Genomic DNA, 22,151 nt, shown 5'->3' with positions numbered 1-22,151 from the left:
CGTAGCCCCCCGTACCTCACGCTCAAATAAATGTCTCAATGACTTGAAATCCAATGCGCCCACAAAGATCTTATACGCGACTGGTCAAAACTGACCATTCCCGAAAAAAGAGCTTCGTTTACATCACTTTACATGCTCCCCTGCTAATCGGAAAAAACGCGAACTACGGCAACGTAGCGGCCGTTGAACTGCTGAGGCTAAAACTTGGTTATTTGAAGTTGGATTGCAAAAACTGGCTCCGGAAATTGGGATTCAGTTGCCCATAATTTGCAAGAAGTCCATGTAAAACAGGAATCCAAAGAAGGCACCAAGGGCAACTGAGTAGCTTCAAAAATTTTGCACATAATACTCTTGTGCAAATTCGTGTTAAATTAGGTGACAGTCACTATGTTGAGGCGATTGGGTTAATTCAGCTAATTCATCTCGATTAAAACCAGGTCGCAAATATGGAGGTCATTAAAATTAATTTGCGAACAGAGTTGCTTGACGCAGCTGTCGGTTTCTTTATAGGAGTCATGTAAAGTCGTCTGGCAGGTGCGTTCCAAAATCACATTCGATAATAAAAAATACGTCAAACTTCAAAAGTCGAGTTTTCAATTTTTATAAGTTTTTCATTAACGAGACTCCCTAGAATCTTGGTAGATTTTGTTCAAACAGTCGATATTACTTTTATTCATATCTATCCACGATAAAACTGCGTTGTAACACGTCTATAGACAGTTCTAAACTGGTTCAAGCGTGTATAAAATTGGAAACTAAAAACCCACATTTTTAGTTCTTTTTAAGTCAAGCATGACCTAATAAAGTGAACTAATCCCTCGTGGCGAATTGCCCCTCAAACTGAACGAACTAGCTCCCTTAAATCCCGTTTTGCACTAACATAAGTTAAAAGCAACTTTCCGCCTAAACTGCTAAAGCCAAGTGCCCTCAAACGGGCCCATAAGGTCATTTTACAAACCACATGGAATTTAATTTCAATTTCAGTCCCGGAGGTTGATTTGTTGTGCCTTCACTGCCCGTAACTGCAGATTTGGGGAATTTTTCCTGTCGGCAACTTAAATAAATAAGGGACAGATATGGAATTCATGTGGGTAGTTTCAAAGGGGGCACAAAAAGTGCTGATAATTAATTGATGATTCGAGGGTTCAATGCTGATGGTAGTTTGAGCCCCCGATGACAGGAAATGAGAAGGCTTATATAGGCTTTTGTTGGAAATCTCCATGAAGGGAGTTTATAAAATTCGGGGTCTATGCTCCATTAGATGCTGGGGGAAAGTTTGGATTGAGGAGGGAGAAGGTTAGAAAAGATTTCGTTTTTTCGTTATAATTCAATAAGTGCCACGCGATATTGATACTTTGTGGCCCTATTGTGGTCGACACTAAATCCAACCCAACCGACCTCCCATCTCACCGGATCGTCCCAGTGACAATTGACAGTTGACAGGGACATGTTATTAAACTCCTGTCGACTTCGACTGTCAACCCTAATAATTATAGAAACTTCGAAATAGAGCCTCTGGAAATCGATTGGATTCTTGACTTCGATGGAAACGACGCGATGTCAAAGTTAACGGAGCATCAATAATTTGGCCCTTAGTGGAAAATATTGAGTCAAGACGACGTTCGGGTCAACTTTACGCGGAGCCCTCAATAGGAAGATTTTGAGTGTTGTCTGTCTCAATACATTATCGAGCATTAGAGCAATTTACGGAGCTTTTGCTACATACACAGCTCGCGCTACGTCACGCAATAGCACCTAATAGATATACTATTACCATTTTTTATGTTTCATTATCTTCCCCATTCGACCCCATCCCATTAAAAGTTCGCGTGCAGAGAGCTATTTCCTAACTACTTAACGGAATATCCTTATTTGAAGAAGTGCTTTCCTTAACGTGTCATATACGTGACAACCATTCCAATTTATTTCTTAACTTTTACATCATTCGTAGATAATCCTGCGTGTACGGCAACCACGTTCGCTACAAAATTTTTCAATAGCGAAGATGTTTGTAATCTCGTTGCTTTTTCCGCCTCAGTCTCGACTTCGATTTGATGAAAGAGATCGAATAATAAACTCAAACAAATATTATCGAATAAGAACGAAATCGATAATTGACGAATCTCAGTAGTTACAGTGACATCTGTCGAGAAATTGAAGACTTTTTTTCGGTTTTCGGTTTAACGGGGCAACAAGAGTCGTACCTCGATCCGGGCTACCTCGACCGAGGTCCCGGACCCTGGTGTGCCCATTTTTGGGGTCTTCGTGTCGTAAGACCTCCAAATGTCACAAAAACAAAGAGTAACGCGACCCGGAACCTCAGAAAACCATAAGAGATTTTACGAATCTGTTTATGCGGCAACGCAAAGTGCACCGAGGCGTTTAGTTCGAGCCATTTTTGTGGCAATTGCTCCACGTGTTTGCAAGATATCGGTCGAAGAAAGCCAAAAGCAGAGCCCTCCCAGTCTTAAATTTCCAGGCTGAAAGGAACTAAGTCTATTTAAGGAACTTGAGCTGAGGAGCCCTAAATGCCAGGAAAATAATTATTCTAATGGGTTTCTATTTCAAAGACAGGAAACATTGCCTCACGGGCCTTCAAATTCCCCGATATGGACAAAAACGCACTTTGTTTTTATTCAGATGAAAGCCGGCGCACGCCATTTAGTTTTTTAATGGGCAACTCAAGGTTCATTTTATTTCCTTCGACCAAGTGCTGTCTGGGACTCCCCGGATCTGGCTGGTATGAACCCGAATGGTGGCACGGCACTGCGTTGTACCAAATTAAACAAATTAGGCTTCGCGAACAGGGGATTCATGCCATATGTTTAAAAACTCTGATGATCGCACTTTGCTCGTGCGTAAATTGTAATGAGTGATCTGTCGCAATCCGAAAACGCGGTCATTCTGGATATTGGAGAAAATCGTATATGGCATAAGTCATTTTTGATTTCAATAAAGTACTCGTGGGGCTATTTGGCATGTCTGGCGGTTTATCTCTCTATTGTTGTGTTCAAAGTGAGAAACGAGGATGGAACTCTCCGAGGAAATATTCCATTAATTGTATGCAGCAGACGCTCGATAATGCAAATGAATTCGAGTCGAGTTTCTAATACATAATGCATCTTCTATACATAATATATATATAAATACATAACGATAATGTCAACTAATTAAAACGTAAAATTGGGGAGTGATGGCCCGGTCTTGAGCACTATGACATTCATGTTTTTCAATTAGACAATCCGTGCAGGAGCAAAAAAATAAAACCCGATTTTCCATGTTAATCTCCTCTATTGAGGGTTCGCCTGGATATCCGGTAATACGAATTTCGTGTTTACATTAACGCAATATTTCCATCATCTCGCGTTTACGTTATCGAGCATTTGCTGTAGCTGTTCGCAAATACGCTCCAATCTTTGCCTCTTTTTTTACCGATTGCATCAGTTCGATTTTGACCCAATTTCTGGTACCGTTAGAAAACTGTACCTGACCCGAAAACAAAGATCAATAATAATTGGTATTAGTTAATAAACGATCAATGTTGTCAACAACTGTGACTGAGAAGGTTTTAGTTGAGCGGGGAAGGTCAGGCTTGCCTAACCATAACCGTTCATACAAAACTGCAAAAATACATTTCAGCTGAAATGGGGCCAGCTTGGGCTTTCTACCAGGCGGAATAATTGTTAAGTTTATTTGCCTTTCAGTGCACTTATCGCTATTTTTCAAGATTAATAATGGTGTGCCTACGTAAGGCTTAAAAATATTTCTTGGACCCGTGCCACAAATTTCGGGAGGGCGGGTATACGATAATATTTTGAAAAGTTAACTCGTGACTCTGTTTTTTTAAATCTGTTTGTTTACGAGGATCTGAAGCAGGTGAATTAGCGACTGCTCCTAATGTACCTTTCCGCAGCTAATATCCAGGAAAGTGCATTCGCAAAAGCCGAGGATTTGCTTCTAGATGTTTTCATTCCATGTACAGCAAGATCTAAATATTTTATTTGCAGGCACATTTTGGAAGTCGTACGAAAATTCTCGAAAAACATTTTATTGATTTGGCCGTCCGGAAACGCGCGTTTGGCGAAAATTTCTTTAGGACGTACCCAAAACTCTTAATTGATCATAAAATGCGATTATAAAGCGTTTATATTCAAATTGCCCTCCTAAAACTGAAAAAACGTGGCCCCGAAACTGAGTTATCGAACGCAGCCGCGCGAAACAATTGACAGTCCTCTTATCACTGCAATGCAAAATTATTCCTAACTATATTCCAATATCTCCCAGAAGCAACTGACGTCGAAAGATATCTCTAATTCACTGTATTATATCTTCTCCAAAGGAAAAAAATTATATTTCTCAAACACTTCATAATCACATGAATCGACAAGGTATAACGAACTTTGTACACGTTTAGGAACAGGTGCAATCTCCTTCAATCACATCAAATTTACATGTGTGTGTAAATACGTTTTGACTGATTAACAAATCGTCTTGTGATGCAAGCCAGGTTGTTGGGTAATAATGCATAATTACGAAAATCATACCTAAAAAATCCTGACTCATTAGTAAACTGCTACGTAGAATGCGAATATCGTAATTAGATACGTGAAAAAGTTATTATACGCAGGGAGTGGAAGGGGGGTGTAAAAACCTCGATTTACGGAACGTTTAAAATTTTGCAGATAAAAAAAATCAATGAAAAAGGGTGTATTGGAGTATCTTTAAAGGAAGAGTCTAAAGCACGGAAGCAGTCCTGTTGAACCTCCCTAAGTGACGTCACTGTGCGTACTCGAGCCACCTTGGCCGCTCGACGTTGGCTCGATTCACGTCATTTTGACGTCATTTAGGTGGAATGGAGAAACTGTCGGCTATGTTTGCAATCTTTGTGTTAGCTGACCGCTGGAATCAAATGGGATGTGCGTCGACATAGTAAAAATCATTTTTTGAGTCGTTACTTTGACACCATTGATTACCAGACAGCAACACGTAACTAAATCTCTTCTCGCCGAATAGTTCGAAACTCCGTCGACTTTCGGGGTCATTTCAAATAGTCATAAGCATTGAAACCAATTGATCACTCCTTAAAACTTAATCAAGCAATTGGGCATACTCTAATTGAGAGATACCAGAAACTTTATTTATCTAACATCCATCAGCGATTCGTGATGAATGACTCACGTGTTCTTCAAATCAACCTTGTCCTATCGTATCGAAAAAAGTTAAGTTTTTTCTGACCGCAGTATAGATAAACCGCTGACGCGTCGGAAAAGTCACAAGGCGGGGACGTCACGGGAACATCGCATGTTTACATACAATAAATATAACAAACGGACGTCGCGAGCTTGGCAGGTCATATTTTAGCAAGGAACGAGACAAGGTGTTACAGTGGTTAATGTAACAACTTGTTATTGTTTATTTATCTGTTGTTATCGGGGATCGGATAAAAGTCAACGCAAAACTGCGCGAAATTCAGTTGGTGGTTCAGTTGGAGAAGCGAAAGGTAAGTCGACGATCGTCCGGTAGTAATAATCGACTAACAATTCGGTTTTCGAACATTTCCTAAAAAAATCTCAAATATTTCAAAAATATATATTTAACTGTACCCAGATTCAAATTACATCTAACTTAGATCACACATCATTTTTTTTAAACACATCCCAATTGACTTCGGCAGCTAAAACGACGCGAAAATTTCGATCGCAGTCGACTTTTGTCTTAATACACCTAAGTGACGTCACAATGACATAATAAGAACAAATGTCAAACGGCCAAGTTGGCTCAAGCACGTCATAATGACGTCACTGCGGGGTTATTGAGGTCCCTGCGTTCGCACTTTAAAATAGGTTATTTTCTAGATTTAAGTGGATTTGTGTCGTTTTTGTTCATACTGACGAGGGTGTGATGTGTAGGATATGGGGTCGTAGAATAATTGGTTGGCATGAGGATTGTGAATAAGCTTACTAAGGACAAACTACCGGTGTCAAATGGAGAAAAATGATGAATTATAAACATGAAAAAGCACCAAAAATTTTCAAATTCTCTCTCTACCAACGTCAAACGGTTGTGAACAAAACAAGGCTCCATTAATGCATTTAAAGCCTACAAAATAATTTTCATCCATAAAATTAGGAATGATTTAAAGCAGGCCATACATTAAATTACATTACATTACATTAAGATGTTTTGCCAAATTATAAATAAATCTCTAATAAACCTTAAATTTCACTCATCAGGCAAACAATAAATCCTGAATTGTTGATAGTGGAAGTTACACGCGTGGGTGAATTTACCTCACAGAAATGGAAAACACAATTCAATCAGAATGCCCTTTGTCTCCCGAAACGAGAGTCCTTTGGTTAACATCGTCCCTTGTTTGGCCAACAACAAACATAAAACCGGATAAATCACCATTAATAATATTTCCCGGATCCCTTGTGGACCTTCACTTCTACATTCGAAATAATTTTTCCTTTATCCAGCTACTAGCTGCTGAATTACCCTCAACTCAAATAATGGACCAGAACAAAATCTTAAACCGTCTGGAATCGTACGAAGCCCAAATCTCTAGCTCCATGGACACCAAGTCGGACGTGTCCTACCATATGATGAAGCAGTCGTTGCACAATATCTGGAGCGCCATTTACTCCTCGGAAAGCAGCGATTCCAGGACTGCAAATATCAAGAAATGCCAGGAGTGCTTGACGCATCTGGAGAGGAAAGTCAAGGAGAACGAGCATAGGAAGTACCAGATGTACTATGGGAAACATATAGGGGGTGGAAGGAGTGAGAAGTGTTGCTAGGCTGAAGGGTTACTATGACGAACTTGATAGGTAATTAGAAGGAGCGTTAAGGGTATTTTTACCTTGGTAATGCCCAAGGTAATCCCCACGTAGTGGTCTACTTAGGGCATGGAGCGCGGTAAATAGCGAGCGTAATGTAGAAGAAATTTCTTAGGCAAAACGCTTTAAAAGACATAGGAATAATCCTCTTAATTACTTATTAATATAGTCATTACAGCAGCCCTTCATTTACGTATAAGTTTAGTATACATGCCTAGGTTAATCTATAGTTTATATTAAACTTTATGGGTTTTAAATTGTATCTTCTTTGGTTATTTACTTAACATTCTGTGATAAAGTTTTTGTATTAAAATAGCTTCATTTTAAAAATAGACGTCGGTTTTTGCTGGCAAAAACTATTGTTGTTGACATGGCTGCTGGACCAGACCAAATTTCAAACCTGAATTTGTATTGCCTAAATTGACCCGATTTCAAATCGATAATCAACGAAATGTGGGCGTTTTGAGAGGTAAAAAAGAGTCAAAGTTCGTCGTTGATGTCATTTGCAAAAAAGCTTAAAATTTACTCTTACCTTTGCCAAGCGGTAAATTCACATGCTGAATAGCATTCGCCTTACTAATTAGTTGTCTAAAGGGCAACATCTAAAGTTTCATTGTTTAATAAAGCTAAATAACATACCTACTATAATAAAATTTGTATAATTACTATGAGGGCATTCATTTCAATTAAAAATACTGGAATAATATCGGATTCTTCATTTTGTACAATTTTGGTGTTTCATTTGAACATCTTAAAACTATGGCATGACAATGAAAGAAAGAATACCGGCTGAAAATGATAGAATTCAGAAGTATTTCCATTGGGACACTAACCTTTGGACTAACCTTCCCTAAGACACCACAAATTCTAACGACGTTTGCATTGGCTGTTGAGGGGAAATTGAAATTTTATTGGAAAAATTGCCATTTATTGGTATTCGAGGAAACGAAACGATACAACGGTAATTCGAAATTGTTTATTTTTAGCAACAAACGTGAAAACTTTTTTTCACTTATCCTGACATTATGGTGAAGGCCACCTTCGCCATAATGTCATGAAAATTTAATTAAGTTATTTTTTTCTGTGAATTTCTTTATTAGTAGTATCGCCGCGATGATTCCCACATATGAAAAATTTCAGATATCAGAGAGGTTTGACGTAATTACCATCCAATTCAATGAAAAAACAATCATAACGAAAATGTTCGACAATACAGTGTTCGACTTATTCGCCACTTTGCCATAAGGAAATTAATTAAGTACCTTTTTCCTTCGGAGGGGCTTGACAAAATGCTGTCTATCCAGGTTGAAAGCAAAGAAGATTATCCAGCGGAAGATTGATGAGCAGAAAGGTATTTTTTTCCCGAAATGAAACGGGGAGCAAGTGCCCGATCTCGCACGTTTTCGCAAAATACGGACGTTTTCAACAATTTTAGAAAAACAGACGGTCCTAATAAAATGCCGTTTATGCAGACTAAAAGAGCATGAAATTGTCTTTCGAACAAGATTATCGAGAGGAAGATCGATGGGCGAAAAAGCGTTTTTTTCGGGGGACAAACGTAACGGATCTCTCGAAATTATTCTTAGTTTAGCAGTAATTTCGTGGATGCGAGTTCTAACATTAACGCGAAATTTAAATAAATCATGAAGGAAGTCAATGACCAAAGAAGTCTTATTTGTGGGACACTTTTCCGGGGACACTAACTATGTTCAACACGCCTCGGCCGAAATTATTTTGGTGATGAACATTCTATTCGTTATGGTGAATTACGCTTTAAAAAAAGGCGTCTTAATTAAATGCCCTGGCATTATGGTGAAACTCTCATTCGCCATATTGTCACGAAAAACTAAATTTGTTATCTAATCCCTTCATTTATTCTCATTTTACCCAGAATAAGTCGTTCGATTGGAAATTCAACCAGATTCGCAGCGCAATTTAAATTAATCACGAACCGATTCAATGACCCTCAAAGTCTGCTAGTACTAAAAGCAAAGTCTCCCCCGATAATCGAATTTGTCCAGTGGCATAACGGTTTGATAGAAACAAATTGCTCTATTTCAAATCCATGGCAGCCCAATTTGTAAATGGCATTTTATACAAATCGGGCCTTAAGTGGGATGAGAGTGTAATTGTTCAAGCGCTGATGCAGCTTTCTATACAATCCACATAGTTCAATTCAAGAGTGTTGGAAATTTTCGTGCTCTTTTTTGAGCTCCAAATGAAGAGAAAAATGTTAATTTTCAACAAGATTTGCCATAAACGCTGTCATGTTCCATATGCAAACTTACCCTTTAGGAGGTGTTAGAGCTACTTGTTTGTATGTCACAAAGGAGATTTCGAAACTTTAATGATGGCAAGATGTTAATCTTGAAATTTAGAGCCGAGATGTCGTCTTATTTACTCGGGATCAGGGCAAGAGGACGTATACACAGCACAATTATGAATGCTTGAGCGACCATGCGGATTTATACGCGCATGTATACGGTACCAACAATACCGAGTCGGTTACGTTTGGGATTATTTTGCATATTATTAGGATTGCTTAAGATCTAGGAGGTTTATTTATCGGGAGTTGTCATCAGGGGGCTTTTGTAACGACGCGAGTTGCAGGATGGCGAAGCGGTAAAGATGAGTTCGGAGTCGGTTTGAGCGGCACATTTCAAAATCGAGGCTCCTCCGCCATTTTGTCAACGTCACTGTCGAGCTTCTGTTGTACTTCATTAACTCGAATTTTCTTTGGTTTCCGGCACAAATTGACGTTATTTAAATATACAAAAGCAGTAAGAGTCCCAGTCAAATAGAAGTGAAAAAGTTAAATTAGCTCGTTTATTTCCATCCGGATTAAAGAGAAACTCAGTTTTGTGCTTTCGCATGTACAAGGTAAAATAGACGGTTATGAATAAATGCAATTTTAAACCGAATTACCTCGAGGTTTCATTAAGTTAGTCGATCATTCTGCCGCAGTAATTAATTTTGCTTTAATTTTTGAATGAAATTACCGTGAACCGAAGAACCGAGTGAAATAACTGTTCCCGCTCTCGAATGAGCCATCGACATAGAGTCCAAAGAAGGTCAATTGAGGCTTCATTTAAAAAGTGTGGAAATCAATCCCTTTCAATATTTAACACTTTACGTCTTTTAAGCAAAGTTTTATGTTACAGATCCGTAAGATCATGCAGACGAACACAGGGAAATTTAATACGTTATTTACTCAAGTCTTGGGAGGATAGACGGTAATACAATTTACCAAAATTCTAAACATAAAGGGATGTTTGTTGCGAAAGTTATACTTGTGAGTAGTGGTCTTGTTTCAGGGCGTAAATGAGACATATCAATATCTCATTCGGCCGATGTTGATGACTTAACAGAGAGCTTTTGGTGAGACTGTGTAGGAAGTCTGTACAAAATTAATCCGAATCCATAATTAAGTCAATTACGATGCTCACATAATAATCAGCCCTGCTGTACGTAAAATGGATTCTTGCAGCTTCGACGTTTCGCATGAATATAAATGAGAAAAATCTACATAAATGCTTGTTACCGTTATTTTCATCATTTTCCATGGAATCAAAATAAGCCGTTTTGATCGGGGGGTGAGAGAAATAAACTTCCCAGTAAGACAATCATTATCGCACGCAATGCGGGGGAGAGATTTCCAAACCGCAATGCTCAAATTTTAACTGTCGATTGATTTTTGTACGGAAATCAAACACCATTATCAAACTGTACCGCAGTAGAATTAACACGAATGTTTAGATAGATTAACAAACAGCGGGATTGTGGATAAATTAGGTCTGAGCCTCCCACATGCCCCCGCAATGTCGCAAATTGGGCCAATTCGCAAAGTTCAGGTGGAACTAATTGGATTTGGGGCATGTATCGTTCATTGCACATAAAGTAGCTTTAGCACTGTGAAATATTAGTAATTAGCGCTGCTGCAGCTCATTCATCATTTAATACAAAATTGAGAAACAATCGAATTACATTAACAGTGATTGACAGTTTGGAACATAGTTGGCAAACATTTTTCATCGTCGGCATATGAAAACAAACAGCTGTTTTGCGCAGCTGCGTTCCACTTTTTTATTAAGGAAGATGTATTTTAGAGATAAATCGAGCGCGTATTAAAAATGCACCATTTATTTAAAAATATGGAAAAATATCTGATATGCAGAACTCTATTTTTTTTTTTTTAATACAAAATCGAGACGCAACAAATCAAATGGTAAAATCAATGGCAGAGTGGAATTATTTCGCAAAGCTACGTTCAAAAATGGCTCGTTTTTTTTTTTATCGAAAAAATGGCATTTAAGCCAAAAACGAGGCCCTTATGGATATTCCATTTCTCCCGGGAATGCTTTGAATTGGCCCATTTACAAATCAAAGTTCATGGGAGCGCATTGCTTCCAGGAAATCGTTTCACTCTAATTTCATGCTCCCCAGCTCGTCCTAATTTAACTACCTTACATTTCTTTTCCTCCGATAATTTGAAACATCGTGGTGACTTATATCGTTATTTCATTTGAATTCTACGTTACTGGTTCTATTTACTCACGTTTTGAGAGTCAAATCGCACTCTAAAGCGCCGCAAATTAAAATCGCTCAACTACTAACAAAACTGTTGGCAAAATTAAGCTTTAAAGCAGCGCACACAGGTTAATAGAATTTACCGACGTTTTAATAGATACAAATAGCTCTACTTTAGGGTCCTGACAAACCAATTTGTACAGAGCCCTTTATAATAAATCCCCGCCCGAGTCAACCGACTCTATGATTATTATTCAAGGGTTACGTTTAGCTCGCCTCAAAAACGCTCATTTCACGTGGGTACATGAGGGAGATTCAAATTAATTACAAGGGGCCTTTGGAAATAGCAATGAATAATCTTTAAAACTCCATTTAACTGAAAAAGGTTGCCCGGGCTATTAAACCTCCCTGTTCGGATTATTTCGCTTTTAATTTTCGCAACTTGAAGTTTCCATGGGAAAAATTTATGGACTAATTTTTAAACCACGAAAACGTCTCTAATACGCTCGAACTACCTTTTCATCCATTACCCGATCTTTTTTAATTCCGCGTCCGACGACGCAGTTTGCCAAAGGATTACGGCTCCTTAGAAATCACAATTATGGCTCTAATTCTATTAAAGCCATCGCGAAGAGCGATTAATGGATTTTCGGGAATTTTCATTAAACGCTCGGTAACGTCGTTGCAACTAAGCCGATCTTGAGGCCCTAGTTACCATCGGCCGCGGAAATGATTTAAAACAAGGTATAATTATTATAAGGTAAACGTGCAGCCCTTATCAAAGCGAAATACCAGCCAAAAGGTCTGCGTTATTCGTCGAAAAGGTCAATATATCCTTGGAGAAACCCCAGAAGTTTAATGGAGTTGCGGGAGTTTGCTACTAAAACGCCTTAAGTCAAATTAATGACCTGGGTATGATGCGCAATAATTTTTTTAATTTATTTTAGAGTGTTTTTTTATGGTGTGCGAGACCATGAAAATTCCATTATAAGGTTCGTATAAGCAGAAATGGCACTTCACCATGCTGTCAAGAAAATCAATTAAATTTGATTAATCCTTCTACTAAATGTGAAAATCCTTCAGATTTTCTCTAGAATTTTTTTTTATATCAACTGTCTGAAGTTGAGTAGGTCACAGAGGCTTTACACGTATAACAGTAGCAGGCCCAAACAATCCTCTTTAATACTGTTCAAGGCCTGGAGGGGAGTGAGCAAACTTTAATAACAGAAAGTACCGATCATTCACCATAAGATCAAGAGACATCTCATCTCTCTACTAAACAACCATTTTATTACGTTCATATCTCTTTGCTCGTTCTCACTCGTACGGTTCCATATTGTTGATAAAATTCGTCATAATCGTTCCAATATCTTAGACAATTTAGTAAATTTTGAGCCCAATAGAGGGCCCGGCTGCTCGGTAATAAATTTCGTAGTTTCCACTTTGGCTTTCCCACTTCCGGGATAAAAGACATCTAAATTTCCTCAACGGGATCCATAAAACAGGCAAATAAACGACACGGCTCAAATTCAATACCCTCCTGCAACAAACCCCGGGAAATATTGCAAACGTCAAAAATAATACGGAGAAACTTGCCGGGCTATAAAGTTTATATCTTAAAAATTCCGTAAACGTTTCGCATCAATTTCTCATGTTTCCGACGAAATAAATTTCTGTTGGGGCATATCTTCCTCAGTTGATGATGTATTATTACGCCGATTTCGCTGGAAACGCACCACGCGGAACGTCGTCTTTTGAACTCCAGCTAAACCTGGAAAACTCGACCGAGACGAGGAAATTATGGTTAGAAATAATACACGGAATAGTTCCTTTTGCATGCGAAAAAACCGCGTACTTACCATTTTAATGGAATTGAATTAAGATCCAGGTGGCTTCGTTTTACATTAAAAGATGTCTGTGAAGAACCTCTGATACGTCCACCATAATATCAGCTCAAGTGGAAGCGAACGAGAAATTAATGAGTCTCGCGCAAATCATGAAAAAAATAACATTTTTTTGCCCTTTGGGAGCTCAAGCCCATCTTTGAATCCCAAAGAAAAGGAAACAGGGTCAATGGCATTGGAAACATATGGGTTTGTGCCTGGCTGAGGCTGAATTTTGTTGGAGGAAAAATTTCCATTATTAAGGCACTTCGTTTGTGCGTTTAGGCCGAAAGCACTCAGAGGATGTTATTTTTGCCGCGGGCATATAAACAAGACGACAAACAATAAAGGCTAACGAACCATAATTAAGGGTTTCCACAACAAATAAAACCCTCCGAGGCAGCCACTGAGCCACACAGAATTATTTCAGCCCTAATAAATGGCTTAAATTTAGCTTCGGTAGAATTATTTACTTATTCCGGAGAGTGTACGGGAAATTGGCAAATGCAATAAATTTTTATGAGTCTTTCAGTATACACCCGTTCTGGACCAAATGGTGGAGGCATTCGTCATGAGCTCCGAACAAACCTAAGTAGAAATATTTATAGACTTATTTTAATACACTTATGGAGTCGCATAAAAGCTCTCAACTCCGTTATATTATTCACGCCAAAGCTAAAACCTGCAAGTCTGCCTTCAATGTGTTTAAAAGCGTGCGAAGAAGTGGCGTTAAGGAGGAGAATGGAGGAAAGTTCTCTCTCAAACACGAGTTTCGCTTAACTGCTTATGGACGCTGATTTTGTCCACGAATTTTTAAAACGCGCTTCGCCATATCAGCATAATTAAAGTTATTGTGTTTATTATTGGACATCCCAATTCCTTTGAAGTCACTTCATGTGGTTATTTACTCTGAAATTAAATTGACTAATTAGCCACGTTATTCAATATGCTCAGTTTATGAATTATGAAATTGCTGGTAAATGGACATGCAGTTTTGACGGGCGAAGAATAAATTCTTGGAGAGAAATCCATTGAAAATCCGTTAAAATTTCATTGTAGTACCCAATTTAATAACTCGGGATAACCGAGTTTTCGACAAGAGAGACTCGGAGAGCTGGAATGTAAAACATGGAAAGCTCCACGAATTCGGTAAACCCTTTCAAATTCCTGCATATAAACGTATGCAAATCGAATATAAGTTGTTTGTCTGCCAAGCCGGATATTTTGCGTTTAAAGAAAACTTAAAAAAAATAAAAATATCTCGTTCATGTTTAAATCAAGCCTTTTAACTGTTATCGTCTAAACTAAGGCTTAATGACCATTAATGTTTGTTCTGAGCTTAAAAGAGACTAAATTAGCTCAAAACAAACTTCCTAAAGTTGCAAATCAGCTCTGCAATTCACAATGAGGAAAAGGAAAAGTGCGAATTTCCTTAAAGCTGTCAAGTGCTTTGCAGCAATTAATTGCCTCTTTTATCTCTTCCAGTTAAGGCCCATTCGCAAAGAGAGCCTTTTTAGCAGATCATTATTGAGTTGAAGTTTTCAGGTTTTGTACTTTTAAACAATAATAAGCACAAAAATAGATCCGTCAATAAATTTGAGCAAACAACTTTCCATCACAACCCTCTGTCATTCTAAGTTAATTCTAGGTCTACCTGCACCGTAAAATCATAAATTTTTATATACGACATAAAACGTGAATCTCGCGTGCAAAGCTGTCACAATCGAGGTACCGAACGTAATACGGGCTATATTTCAATAACAATTTGAGGAGGCATTTAACCTTTATGTGACTTTATAATTTACGACTAACTGCCTGTCAGAATGAACCATTTGGTCAATTGTACCGTCGAGCACATAATGTATCTAACGACCACATTCGCCATTTCGCGTAGAAAAAAAAATTGTAAATCAAAAGTCCTGTGTTTGTAATGGCTTCAACGCAATTTCAATGTTGACATAGGAATCGCAGGGAACGTGACCATTGGCCGGTTCCAAAATCCTAAATCGAACGGTCATCATACAGATTCGTCAGTTGTTACTTGAATGAAATTGCCCCAATTTTGTCGAGGATAGTAAAGGCTAAATTTAGATTGATTCGGCCTTGTTTGTGCACGACGGGGACATGATGATGCTAAATCCAGCTTCTATAAAATGGCACTTATTATTGTTCGCTTGCAAGCTGAAGGACAGATTTTAGTTGTTATAAAAGGGAACTCTAATCAGTTTACAGAATAAATGGAGAAATTGTCAAGTGTCAAACACACCAATTTGTCAAGATATTTAGCATGTTTCCGTGGCATTTTTGAAGTTGGATTCTTTTTATCTACGAAAAATCTATTCGAATATACAGCGTCCAATCGTTGATTGTTGAAATATCATCTGCACTTTTACTGGATTCAACTAGATGCTCAATGAAAATCTATTTTTATTTCATATTTGATATGCGTCTGCATTCCAAACCCTTTCGCACGCCTTTGCATTTTTATAGAGCAACATTGGCAACCGTCGGGGTTTAAAAGATGCTTTTAGAATATCCTATGTATATATATAGAACATATAACTCATTAGTGCCTATCACGGCTCGTTTTTAAACAGCTTGAGCTCGTATTTAATTTTGTGGCAACTACTTTCAAATCCCTTCTGCATGACTTTGCATTTTCATATGATGGAATAAGTCTCGTCACTACAGTCAAAAAGGACTTCAATCTTCCATATAAACCTAACAGGACCGTCCCACCTCTCTGGTACTGGCTTTAGTGATCAATTACATATGCTTCTCTCTCTCTCTCTCTTATCTCCTCGAGTTCAATTCAACATATCTCACTCTACACGCACGTGGGGTCAATTGTTTCTGGAAAACTATTAATTTAAAAATGTTTTTATCTCTGTCACTCCCACTCATTAGTGTCATATTGAGCTTCGTGAGAAATCTTCGTGCGCGATTGGTGACGTTCGGCAATTCGATTCCTGGTGCGTATCTGCGAAGTGGCCTTAGAAAATTGTCTCTTGTATTATACAGGGTGCATTTTTTTTAGTCAATTAATTCAGCATGTTTTGGAACGATCATCCAGGCCGTGCCTAATTAGATATTTCGAATAATGTTTTCATCGGAAACCAATATCTTTTTGTACGTTCAATTCTCCCCATTATCGACGATAAAATTATAAAATCGTGTCTTGACGCGTTATTAATCGAAGTCAAAGACTGTTAGGAAACAAACGAGGTCCCATCATCACTCCACAGATGTTTACAATTGAAAAGATCTAACGATCGGACCAAAAATAAATTGATAGTTTAATGGGGCCCTCTGTATCGGAAACGTCGGGGATGAGTAGATGTAGATTGGGGCCTCTTCTAGTTCAAAGGAAAATCAAGTAGGTATTCATCAGTGCATTGTATCCGTTATTCTATCGTTTGACTGTTAAAGATTGATAAAAGGAAAATTACACTGCACGAAATTACACGTAGCCATTGCCCCGACGCAATTGCGCCGTTAATTTACCGTTCAAAGGAATTTGCATTTGTGAGTGGTTCCTGGAATTGGCAGTATTGGTGATTAATTGTAATTAACAACTTTATAAAACACATATTCCTCAAGGAACTCGCGTCACAATCACATGCAACTACCGTAGGGCACGTTAATATTAATGCGTACCAATATGTCAGAAACACGCCGGCTGCATAATTTGGAGGATTTATCACATTCCTCCCGGCGCATATCTCCGATATATGCTACAGAGGAAAAATTCTTGGAACAACCATCTCTTCCATTACTGCTCTATTTCTTATTTAAGCAGGATTCGAACGATCTCAATTACAGTGGCCAGACAAAAATAATCATAAACGAGTAACTGTCCACGTCTCGCTGGGCTCTTCTAGTAAAAAGGTAATATCGGAGTTTGCGGCGTTTAATGATAGATAAAACTGAAACCTACATTTCTGACTGATCGAAGAAAAACGAGTCTCTATCGGTTATTCGGACGAATATAAAAGATAACGGGAGCAGACGGTAGTTTGCGATAAAATAATGCTTTACTGGGGAGATATCGATTGGCTATCGTCATCGTTTGTTGCCCCAAATTGCATTACGTAGTTTCTGATAGTGAAAAATGAGCAGTTTTTCATAAATTTATATTCAATGGATTTTAAAATGGCGCAGTATTGTGCTAGAATGTCGGCAAATATTAGACATACATACAATGAGCTTCGCCATTTCATCAAGAAATTCACTAGTTCCAATCTTGTTGCCCTTGTAAGGTTTGTGGAAACCATCATATAAAAAATGTTGCGGTCAGTAATATAGAGCAATTGTTTCCTTTAACCCTTGAATTGCAACCAAACAGAATGGCGTACCCAGCTGTTGCCGTATCCAGGAAATTAACCGAATAACAGACTCCAATCTCTACAATGGGGCGTATTGTTTCCCCCATATACAAGTATTAATTGTCAGCATCTGGCAGCTAACCACATTCGTGTTCATAATAATATTTCGCTTAATGCAGATACTCTTGCAGAATTATCTCTCGTTGCGGTGTAAAGCTCGCATGCATAAAGTTTGTTTGACTTACTTTTTTTCACGTTCCTTCCTCTGCAATTTCTTCTTCTTGAACGCCTTCTTCACCCTCAAAATCAGGAAGGCGGCCCTGTCGATGGTCAGTCCGCTGGTCGAGTGCTTTCTATCCTCCATTTTCTCTTTCGGAACCTGCGACAATTCAAACTGACTTAAGAAAGAGAAAATGTTTGAAAGGGAGAATGAATTCTTGTCCCTCATCAGTCAACACACGAATGCAAACTCAGTTTAAGCTGTTCGTCGTTGATTTTACTTGTGAAAACGAGATTTCCGCAAATGCGTATGCCTTCAATTTGAGTCTTGATAAAATCGTCTCTGTCACTTCTGATATTGTAAGACCCTGTGTCCCGTTGTCGCGACCCGAATAAAACCGCAACGTCAGATTCAATCTTTCCGTTACTTCCAGATTTCGGCCCACCCAATAACTCTCCGAGACCATCTCCCTTTAGTAAGCCACACTTCCCCTTTGAGCTCCTTATCCAATCATTTTTTATTTGGGGCCGACTCTTATTGTCAAAAGGTGGATTAATGGGTTTCGGTTCGTCTTTCCGAGCTGAATTCCCAGAGCTTTTGTTTCACACCGCTGGGATTACGAGATATTAATGTCGACATAATTGAGTTTCGATTATGATTCAGTTTTTATTCGAAACAACACCCATCCAAGGTCTACAAACAAAACCCTAATACGATGTTTTATTTATATCAAAACATCCCCGATCGCAGGCCATGACATCATTGCTCATTCCTTAGCTGTATCTTCTTTTACGAAGTGTTTGCGAACTTGAAAAGAACAGGATTTTTCAAATTTTCATGTGCTCGTACAAGTTTCCCAGAGAGTCCTCTCAATACGTTCTCCAGGAACGGATTCGTAAAGAAGATTGGACAATTTTAGGCCGACCCCTGTGGATACCAACGTAATTGGCCGCTGTCGTTAAATGAGTTAACATTTTGTCTCCGGGAGTTAGTTTTGGATGTAATTAGGGCCTGAGGGATTGCGACGATGAGAAAATGTGACCTGAAGGAATGATTTGTTGCGGGAGTGCGTGTATGAGATGCCTGTTAGATTGCTATTTTGTTGGCGTTATAATTCATATGTGATAATTAAAGTTAGTTTGGGAGAAATAAAACCGATAATGAGTCAGACTAACGTCGAAGTCATTTTTGGACTCAAATAGTCGTTTCAATGAAATTACGTAGAACCAGTAACAGTATTAATCAAGAAGTGTGTTGGGTTCCTTATGTTACGACCTCCAAACATTGGTTTTCCAGTAATAACGTTCGACCGTCCCGAAAACGAACGATGAAGCACGAGAGGACAATACAAACAAACCAATTTCGTTTCGTTGAAATAACCGACAAAATTGCTTCTAGTATGCAGCAAGCAATAATTATCCACCCTCGGAATTCGGTAGCTGCCGAAATAGCAACGATATTAGCAATTTTACACTTCTTACCATAAAATGAAAACAAGCTTCAGGAAATCATACCTTGTTATTTATCGCAGGAAGTGAAATCTTTTTTACCACACTTTTTCCGCTCTTCTAGCAACGAGAACTGCAGATTTACCTCAGGCACTCTGCCCTCGTCGCATCTGACCTTCTGGTGGCCAAAAACATCGTACACAATAATCGCCCAAAGAACTTACCCACCGAATTAACTGAGATTTCCCAGAAATGCCGCGAGCCATTGTTTCAGGAGGGAAACAAGTGTCAGCTTTTCAATTGTTTTTTAGAGACGGGCGCCCTAAGTGCGGGCGAGATTTATTCGTGCAGGTGTCTACAACGTCAACAAAAGGTTTAATCTACAAGAGATTACTTTTTTTAACTGAATTGCCTTTTATGATAAATAACCGATAGAATTTGCTTCGTTAAGAGTCCTGGAAAAGTTAATCGTCAAATTGGTTAATGTTTAGATTGATATGTGACTCCCTTAAACTTCCTAACAAGACTTTCCTAGAAAATTATTATTTATTACTTCCTTAATTACTAATATATTGTCATGCTGCTGAGGATCTTAGCTGACTCCATGCTGAGCACGACCGGTTTGAGCAGAAATCAGCTCTCGCCAGTCCTCATCAAATCGCACGCTCTGTCTGAATTTCTCGATCCACCGACAATGTGTCCCCCAGCTGGGCACAAGAACACAAAACGTAATACATGTTTTATGAGATTCGCGGAAAATTGCAATCTATGGTGGCACTAAACCTCTCGAGACGAGAAATATTAAAACTTCAATGCGGTCTGGCCCGCAACGTTGTTAACGCTATTTTACGACTCATGGCACGCTGTAAATCTCGGGAAGTTACCCTGCGAAGCAAACTTTATGCGATTTCTTATAATGGACGAACGAGGAAAGAATGAGGATGTAATGCAGCTACTAAAAAAGCCCATCCCTAGTATGCTCAATGCTACGATTCAATTAAAGTTGGCGGGTTCTTGATTAACTCCTGCCGTCAAACTTTTTTCTAATTTAAACATGAAGTGAGCTAAAAAGTGGATAAATTCGCTGGTAAACGGAGTGTCTGTGTAATTTTGGAGGTAAGGGATCATTTTTATTTCATAACTGGAGGAAATCTTTGCATCATTTTCAATATTCAGACAATTTCGTGTTCGTGCTCGGTCGGTCGTTTCCGGAACGGTCGACTATCATAACTGACAAGATCATTGCCAAGATTAAACTTAGGCACCCCAACATACATCTCGTTTAGCCTTTCCATTAAACCGAAAACAATGTAATTCTAATTAATTTGTCATTAATTTGAACCTGTGGAAGGCATTTCCGGGCCCAAATTCACCTGCAGTGCCATCCACATAAGCAGCCCCATTCACATGACGTGTCCCTGCTCTTCTGTAGAAATGATGGATGGCTGAGCTTCGTGCGTCTATTTCCAGGATATGTTGAGAACTCATTCGTGACTCACACTGCAAATATTAAGATGTTGTTTTCCGGGGACACTTGACGGCAAACAATATATTTCCATTACAAAGTCCCCCGCCCAACTGCCTCGAAATTAGATTGTCCAAATCAAGATTTACTATCTTTTGAACTGTTGTGTCACACTTGATATTTCTGTACCCGAGGTAGATATTTCCTCATTACCGCTTGTTTGCCATTCTCCACTGTCGTCAACCTCTTCCTTTTTCACTTCCCCGCTTTTGTCCTGCCTCGTAAATCGTAATTGCAGATTTATTTATTGGGGATGCGTCCCAAGTTCAACATTCCATTAATCTCGCATTGTGTCGCATCACTCTGGCAGGGTTTATTAATTAGTCATAAAGTCACGAGCCATAACGTTCGATATTTATGGCCCCGATAGGTAATTTTGACTGATGGGGGACAGTAATTTACTGTTTTCAACCGCCCACAAATTCCTCACTTACCTCAAAACTTCTAGGGCCAGTTCATCCCTTAAAGCACCGAAACCAAAATCACATTTTCGAAAATTCTCACTGTATTCGGGGAAACTCGAAAACTCGACGGACGCGCGTCTTTTCCGCCAAACTTCGCGTGTTCTCGACGCGAGGGAGAACCGGCCTCGCAGGGGTGTCCGCGTGAAATGCCGACGGGGATGAAGCCGGGCAACCCCCAACATCGATCCAGAAGATGTCTTTCGGACACGCCTGGTCTTCGTGACCTACGGAGGCGCCGAAGGGCGAAGAGTTCAAAAGGGAAGATGTCCTAGGTCACGAATTCAGTCACCTTAACATGGTAACAAGCCAAGGAGAGCTTTAGGTTAGTTAAACGTTAATAATTTGGTCACGTAGCAGCTCAATCCCAGTGGACGTGCCGGTGCTCGGACACTGGGGTCTGCAGCGCAGCCCTACGGCAACAGTTTTCGGACTACTTTCAATTAGCCAATGCCATGCGTTTGCAAAAGCAACAAAATTCAATTAAAAAAATAAAAAAAGAAATAAAATCCAAAGAGTGCAAGTCGGCGCTTCGCGGCGGCCGCAGATGTTTACTGCCCCGACCGACGATGTGTTTAGGGTGATGGGCAGGAGCGTCATCTTACATAACCCAGAAACGCCATATTAAGAATAGAAGAAACATCCCCCAAAAGTTGAGATCGGTGATTCCTCAAAGATCTCAAGTACTGTCTCCCCTTCAGTTTTGCCGAAGCTTAACTGGTCCTAATATAATATCTCCCCGGATCCCATACTACAGAGTAATTAAAAATTCATGTTGAAAGTAATGGGCTCTCATTAAATGAGGATTTTCTGTTTTGCAAGAATAGCGGTTTAATATACCGTTCTTTGCAAATTTTGCCTCGTCGGTGAACAATATTCCGTTAAAGAACAAAGGATGATGGTGTTGTTTTCGGAGTAACAAA

The 22,151-nt window shown here is 39.1% G+C and overlaps 1 protein-coding gene and 1 long non-coding RNA gene across 5 annotated transcripts in view; one reads left to right on the top strand and one right to left on the bottom strand.

The window, feature by feature from the left end:
* Positions 1–21,358, bottom strand: part of wake (wide awake) — a 100,210-nt gene extending 78,852 nt beyond the window's left edge. For 2 of the 4 annotated variants that reach the window (XM_066283719.1, XM_066283721.1), the window contains exons 1-2: positions 21,202–21,358; positions 17,820–17,953 (exon numbers count right to left, since the gene is read on the bottom strand). In XM_066283719.1, the coding sequence (XP_066139816.1) occupies positions 17,820–17,938 (119 nt within the window). In that variant the 5' untranslated portion in view covers positions 17,939–17,953; positions 21,202–21,358. Of the gene's footprint in view, positions 1–17,819; positions 17,961–21,201 lie in introns of those variants that run through there. The other 2 variants (XM_066283723.1, XM_066283720.1) reach the window with 2 other exon arrangements.
* On the top strand, positions 4,936–6,604 carry LOC136340011 (uncharacterized). Its single transcript, XR_010732239.1, has 2 exons — positions 4,936–5,500; positions 6,480–6,604. It is a non-coding gene; the product is annotated as an uncharacterized lncRNA (long non-coding RNA).
* Positions 21,359–22,151: the final 793 nt, after the last annotated feature.

Source organism: Euwallacea fornicatus, chromosome 7 (assembly GCF_040115645.1).
Source record: "Euwallacea fornicatus isolate EFF26 chromosome 7, ASM4011564v1, whole genome shotgun sequence".
In the NCBI taxonomy this organism is placed as follows: Eukaryota; Metazoa; Arthropoda; class Insecta; order Coleoptera; family Curculionidae; genus Euwallacea; species Euwallacea fornicatus.
The sequence above is the reverse complement of the archived record's forward strand: the minus strand, read 5'-3'. Positions and strand labels throughout refer to the sequence as shown.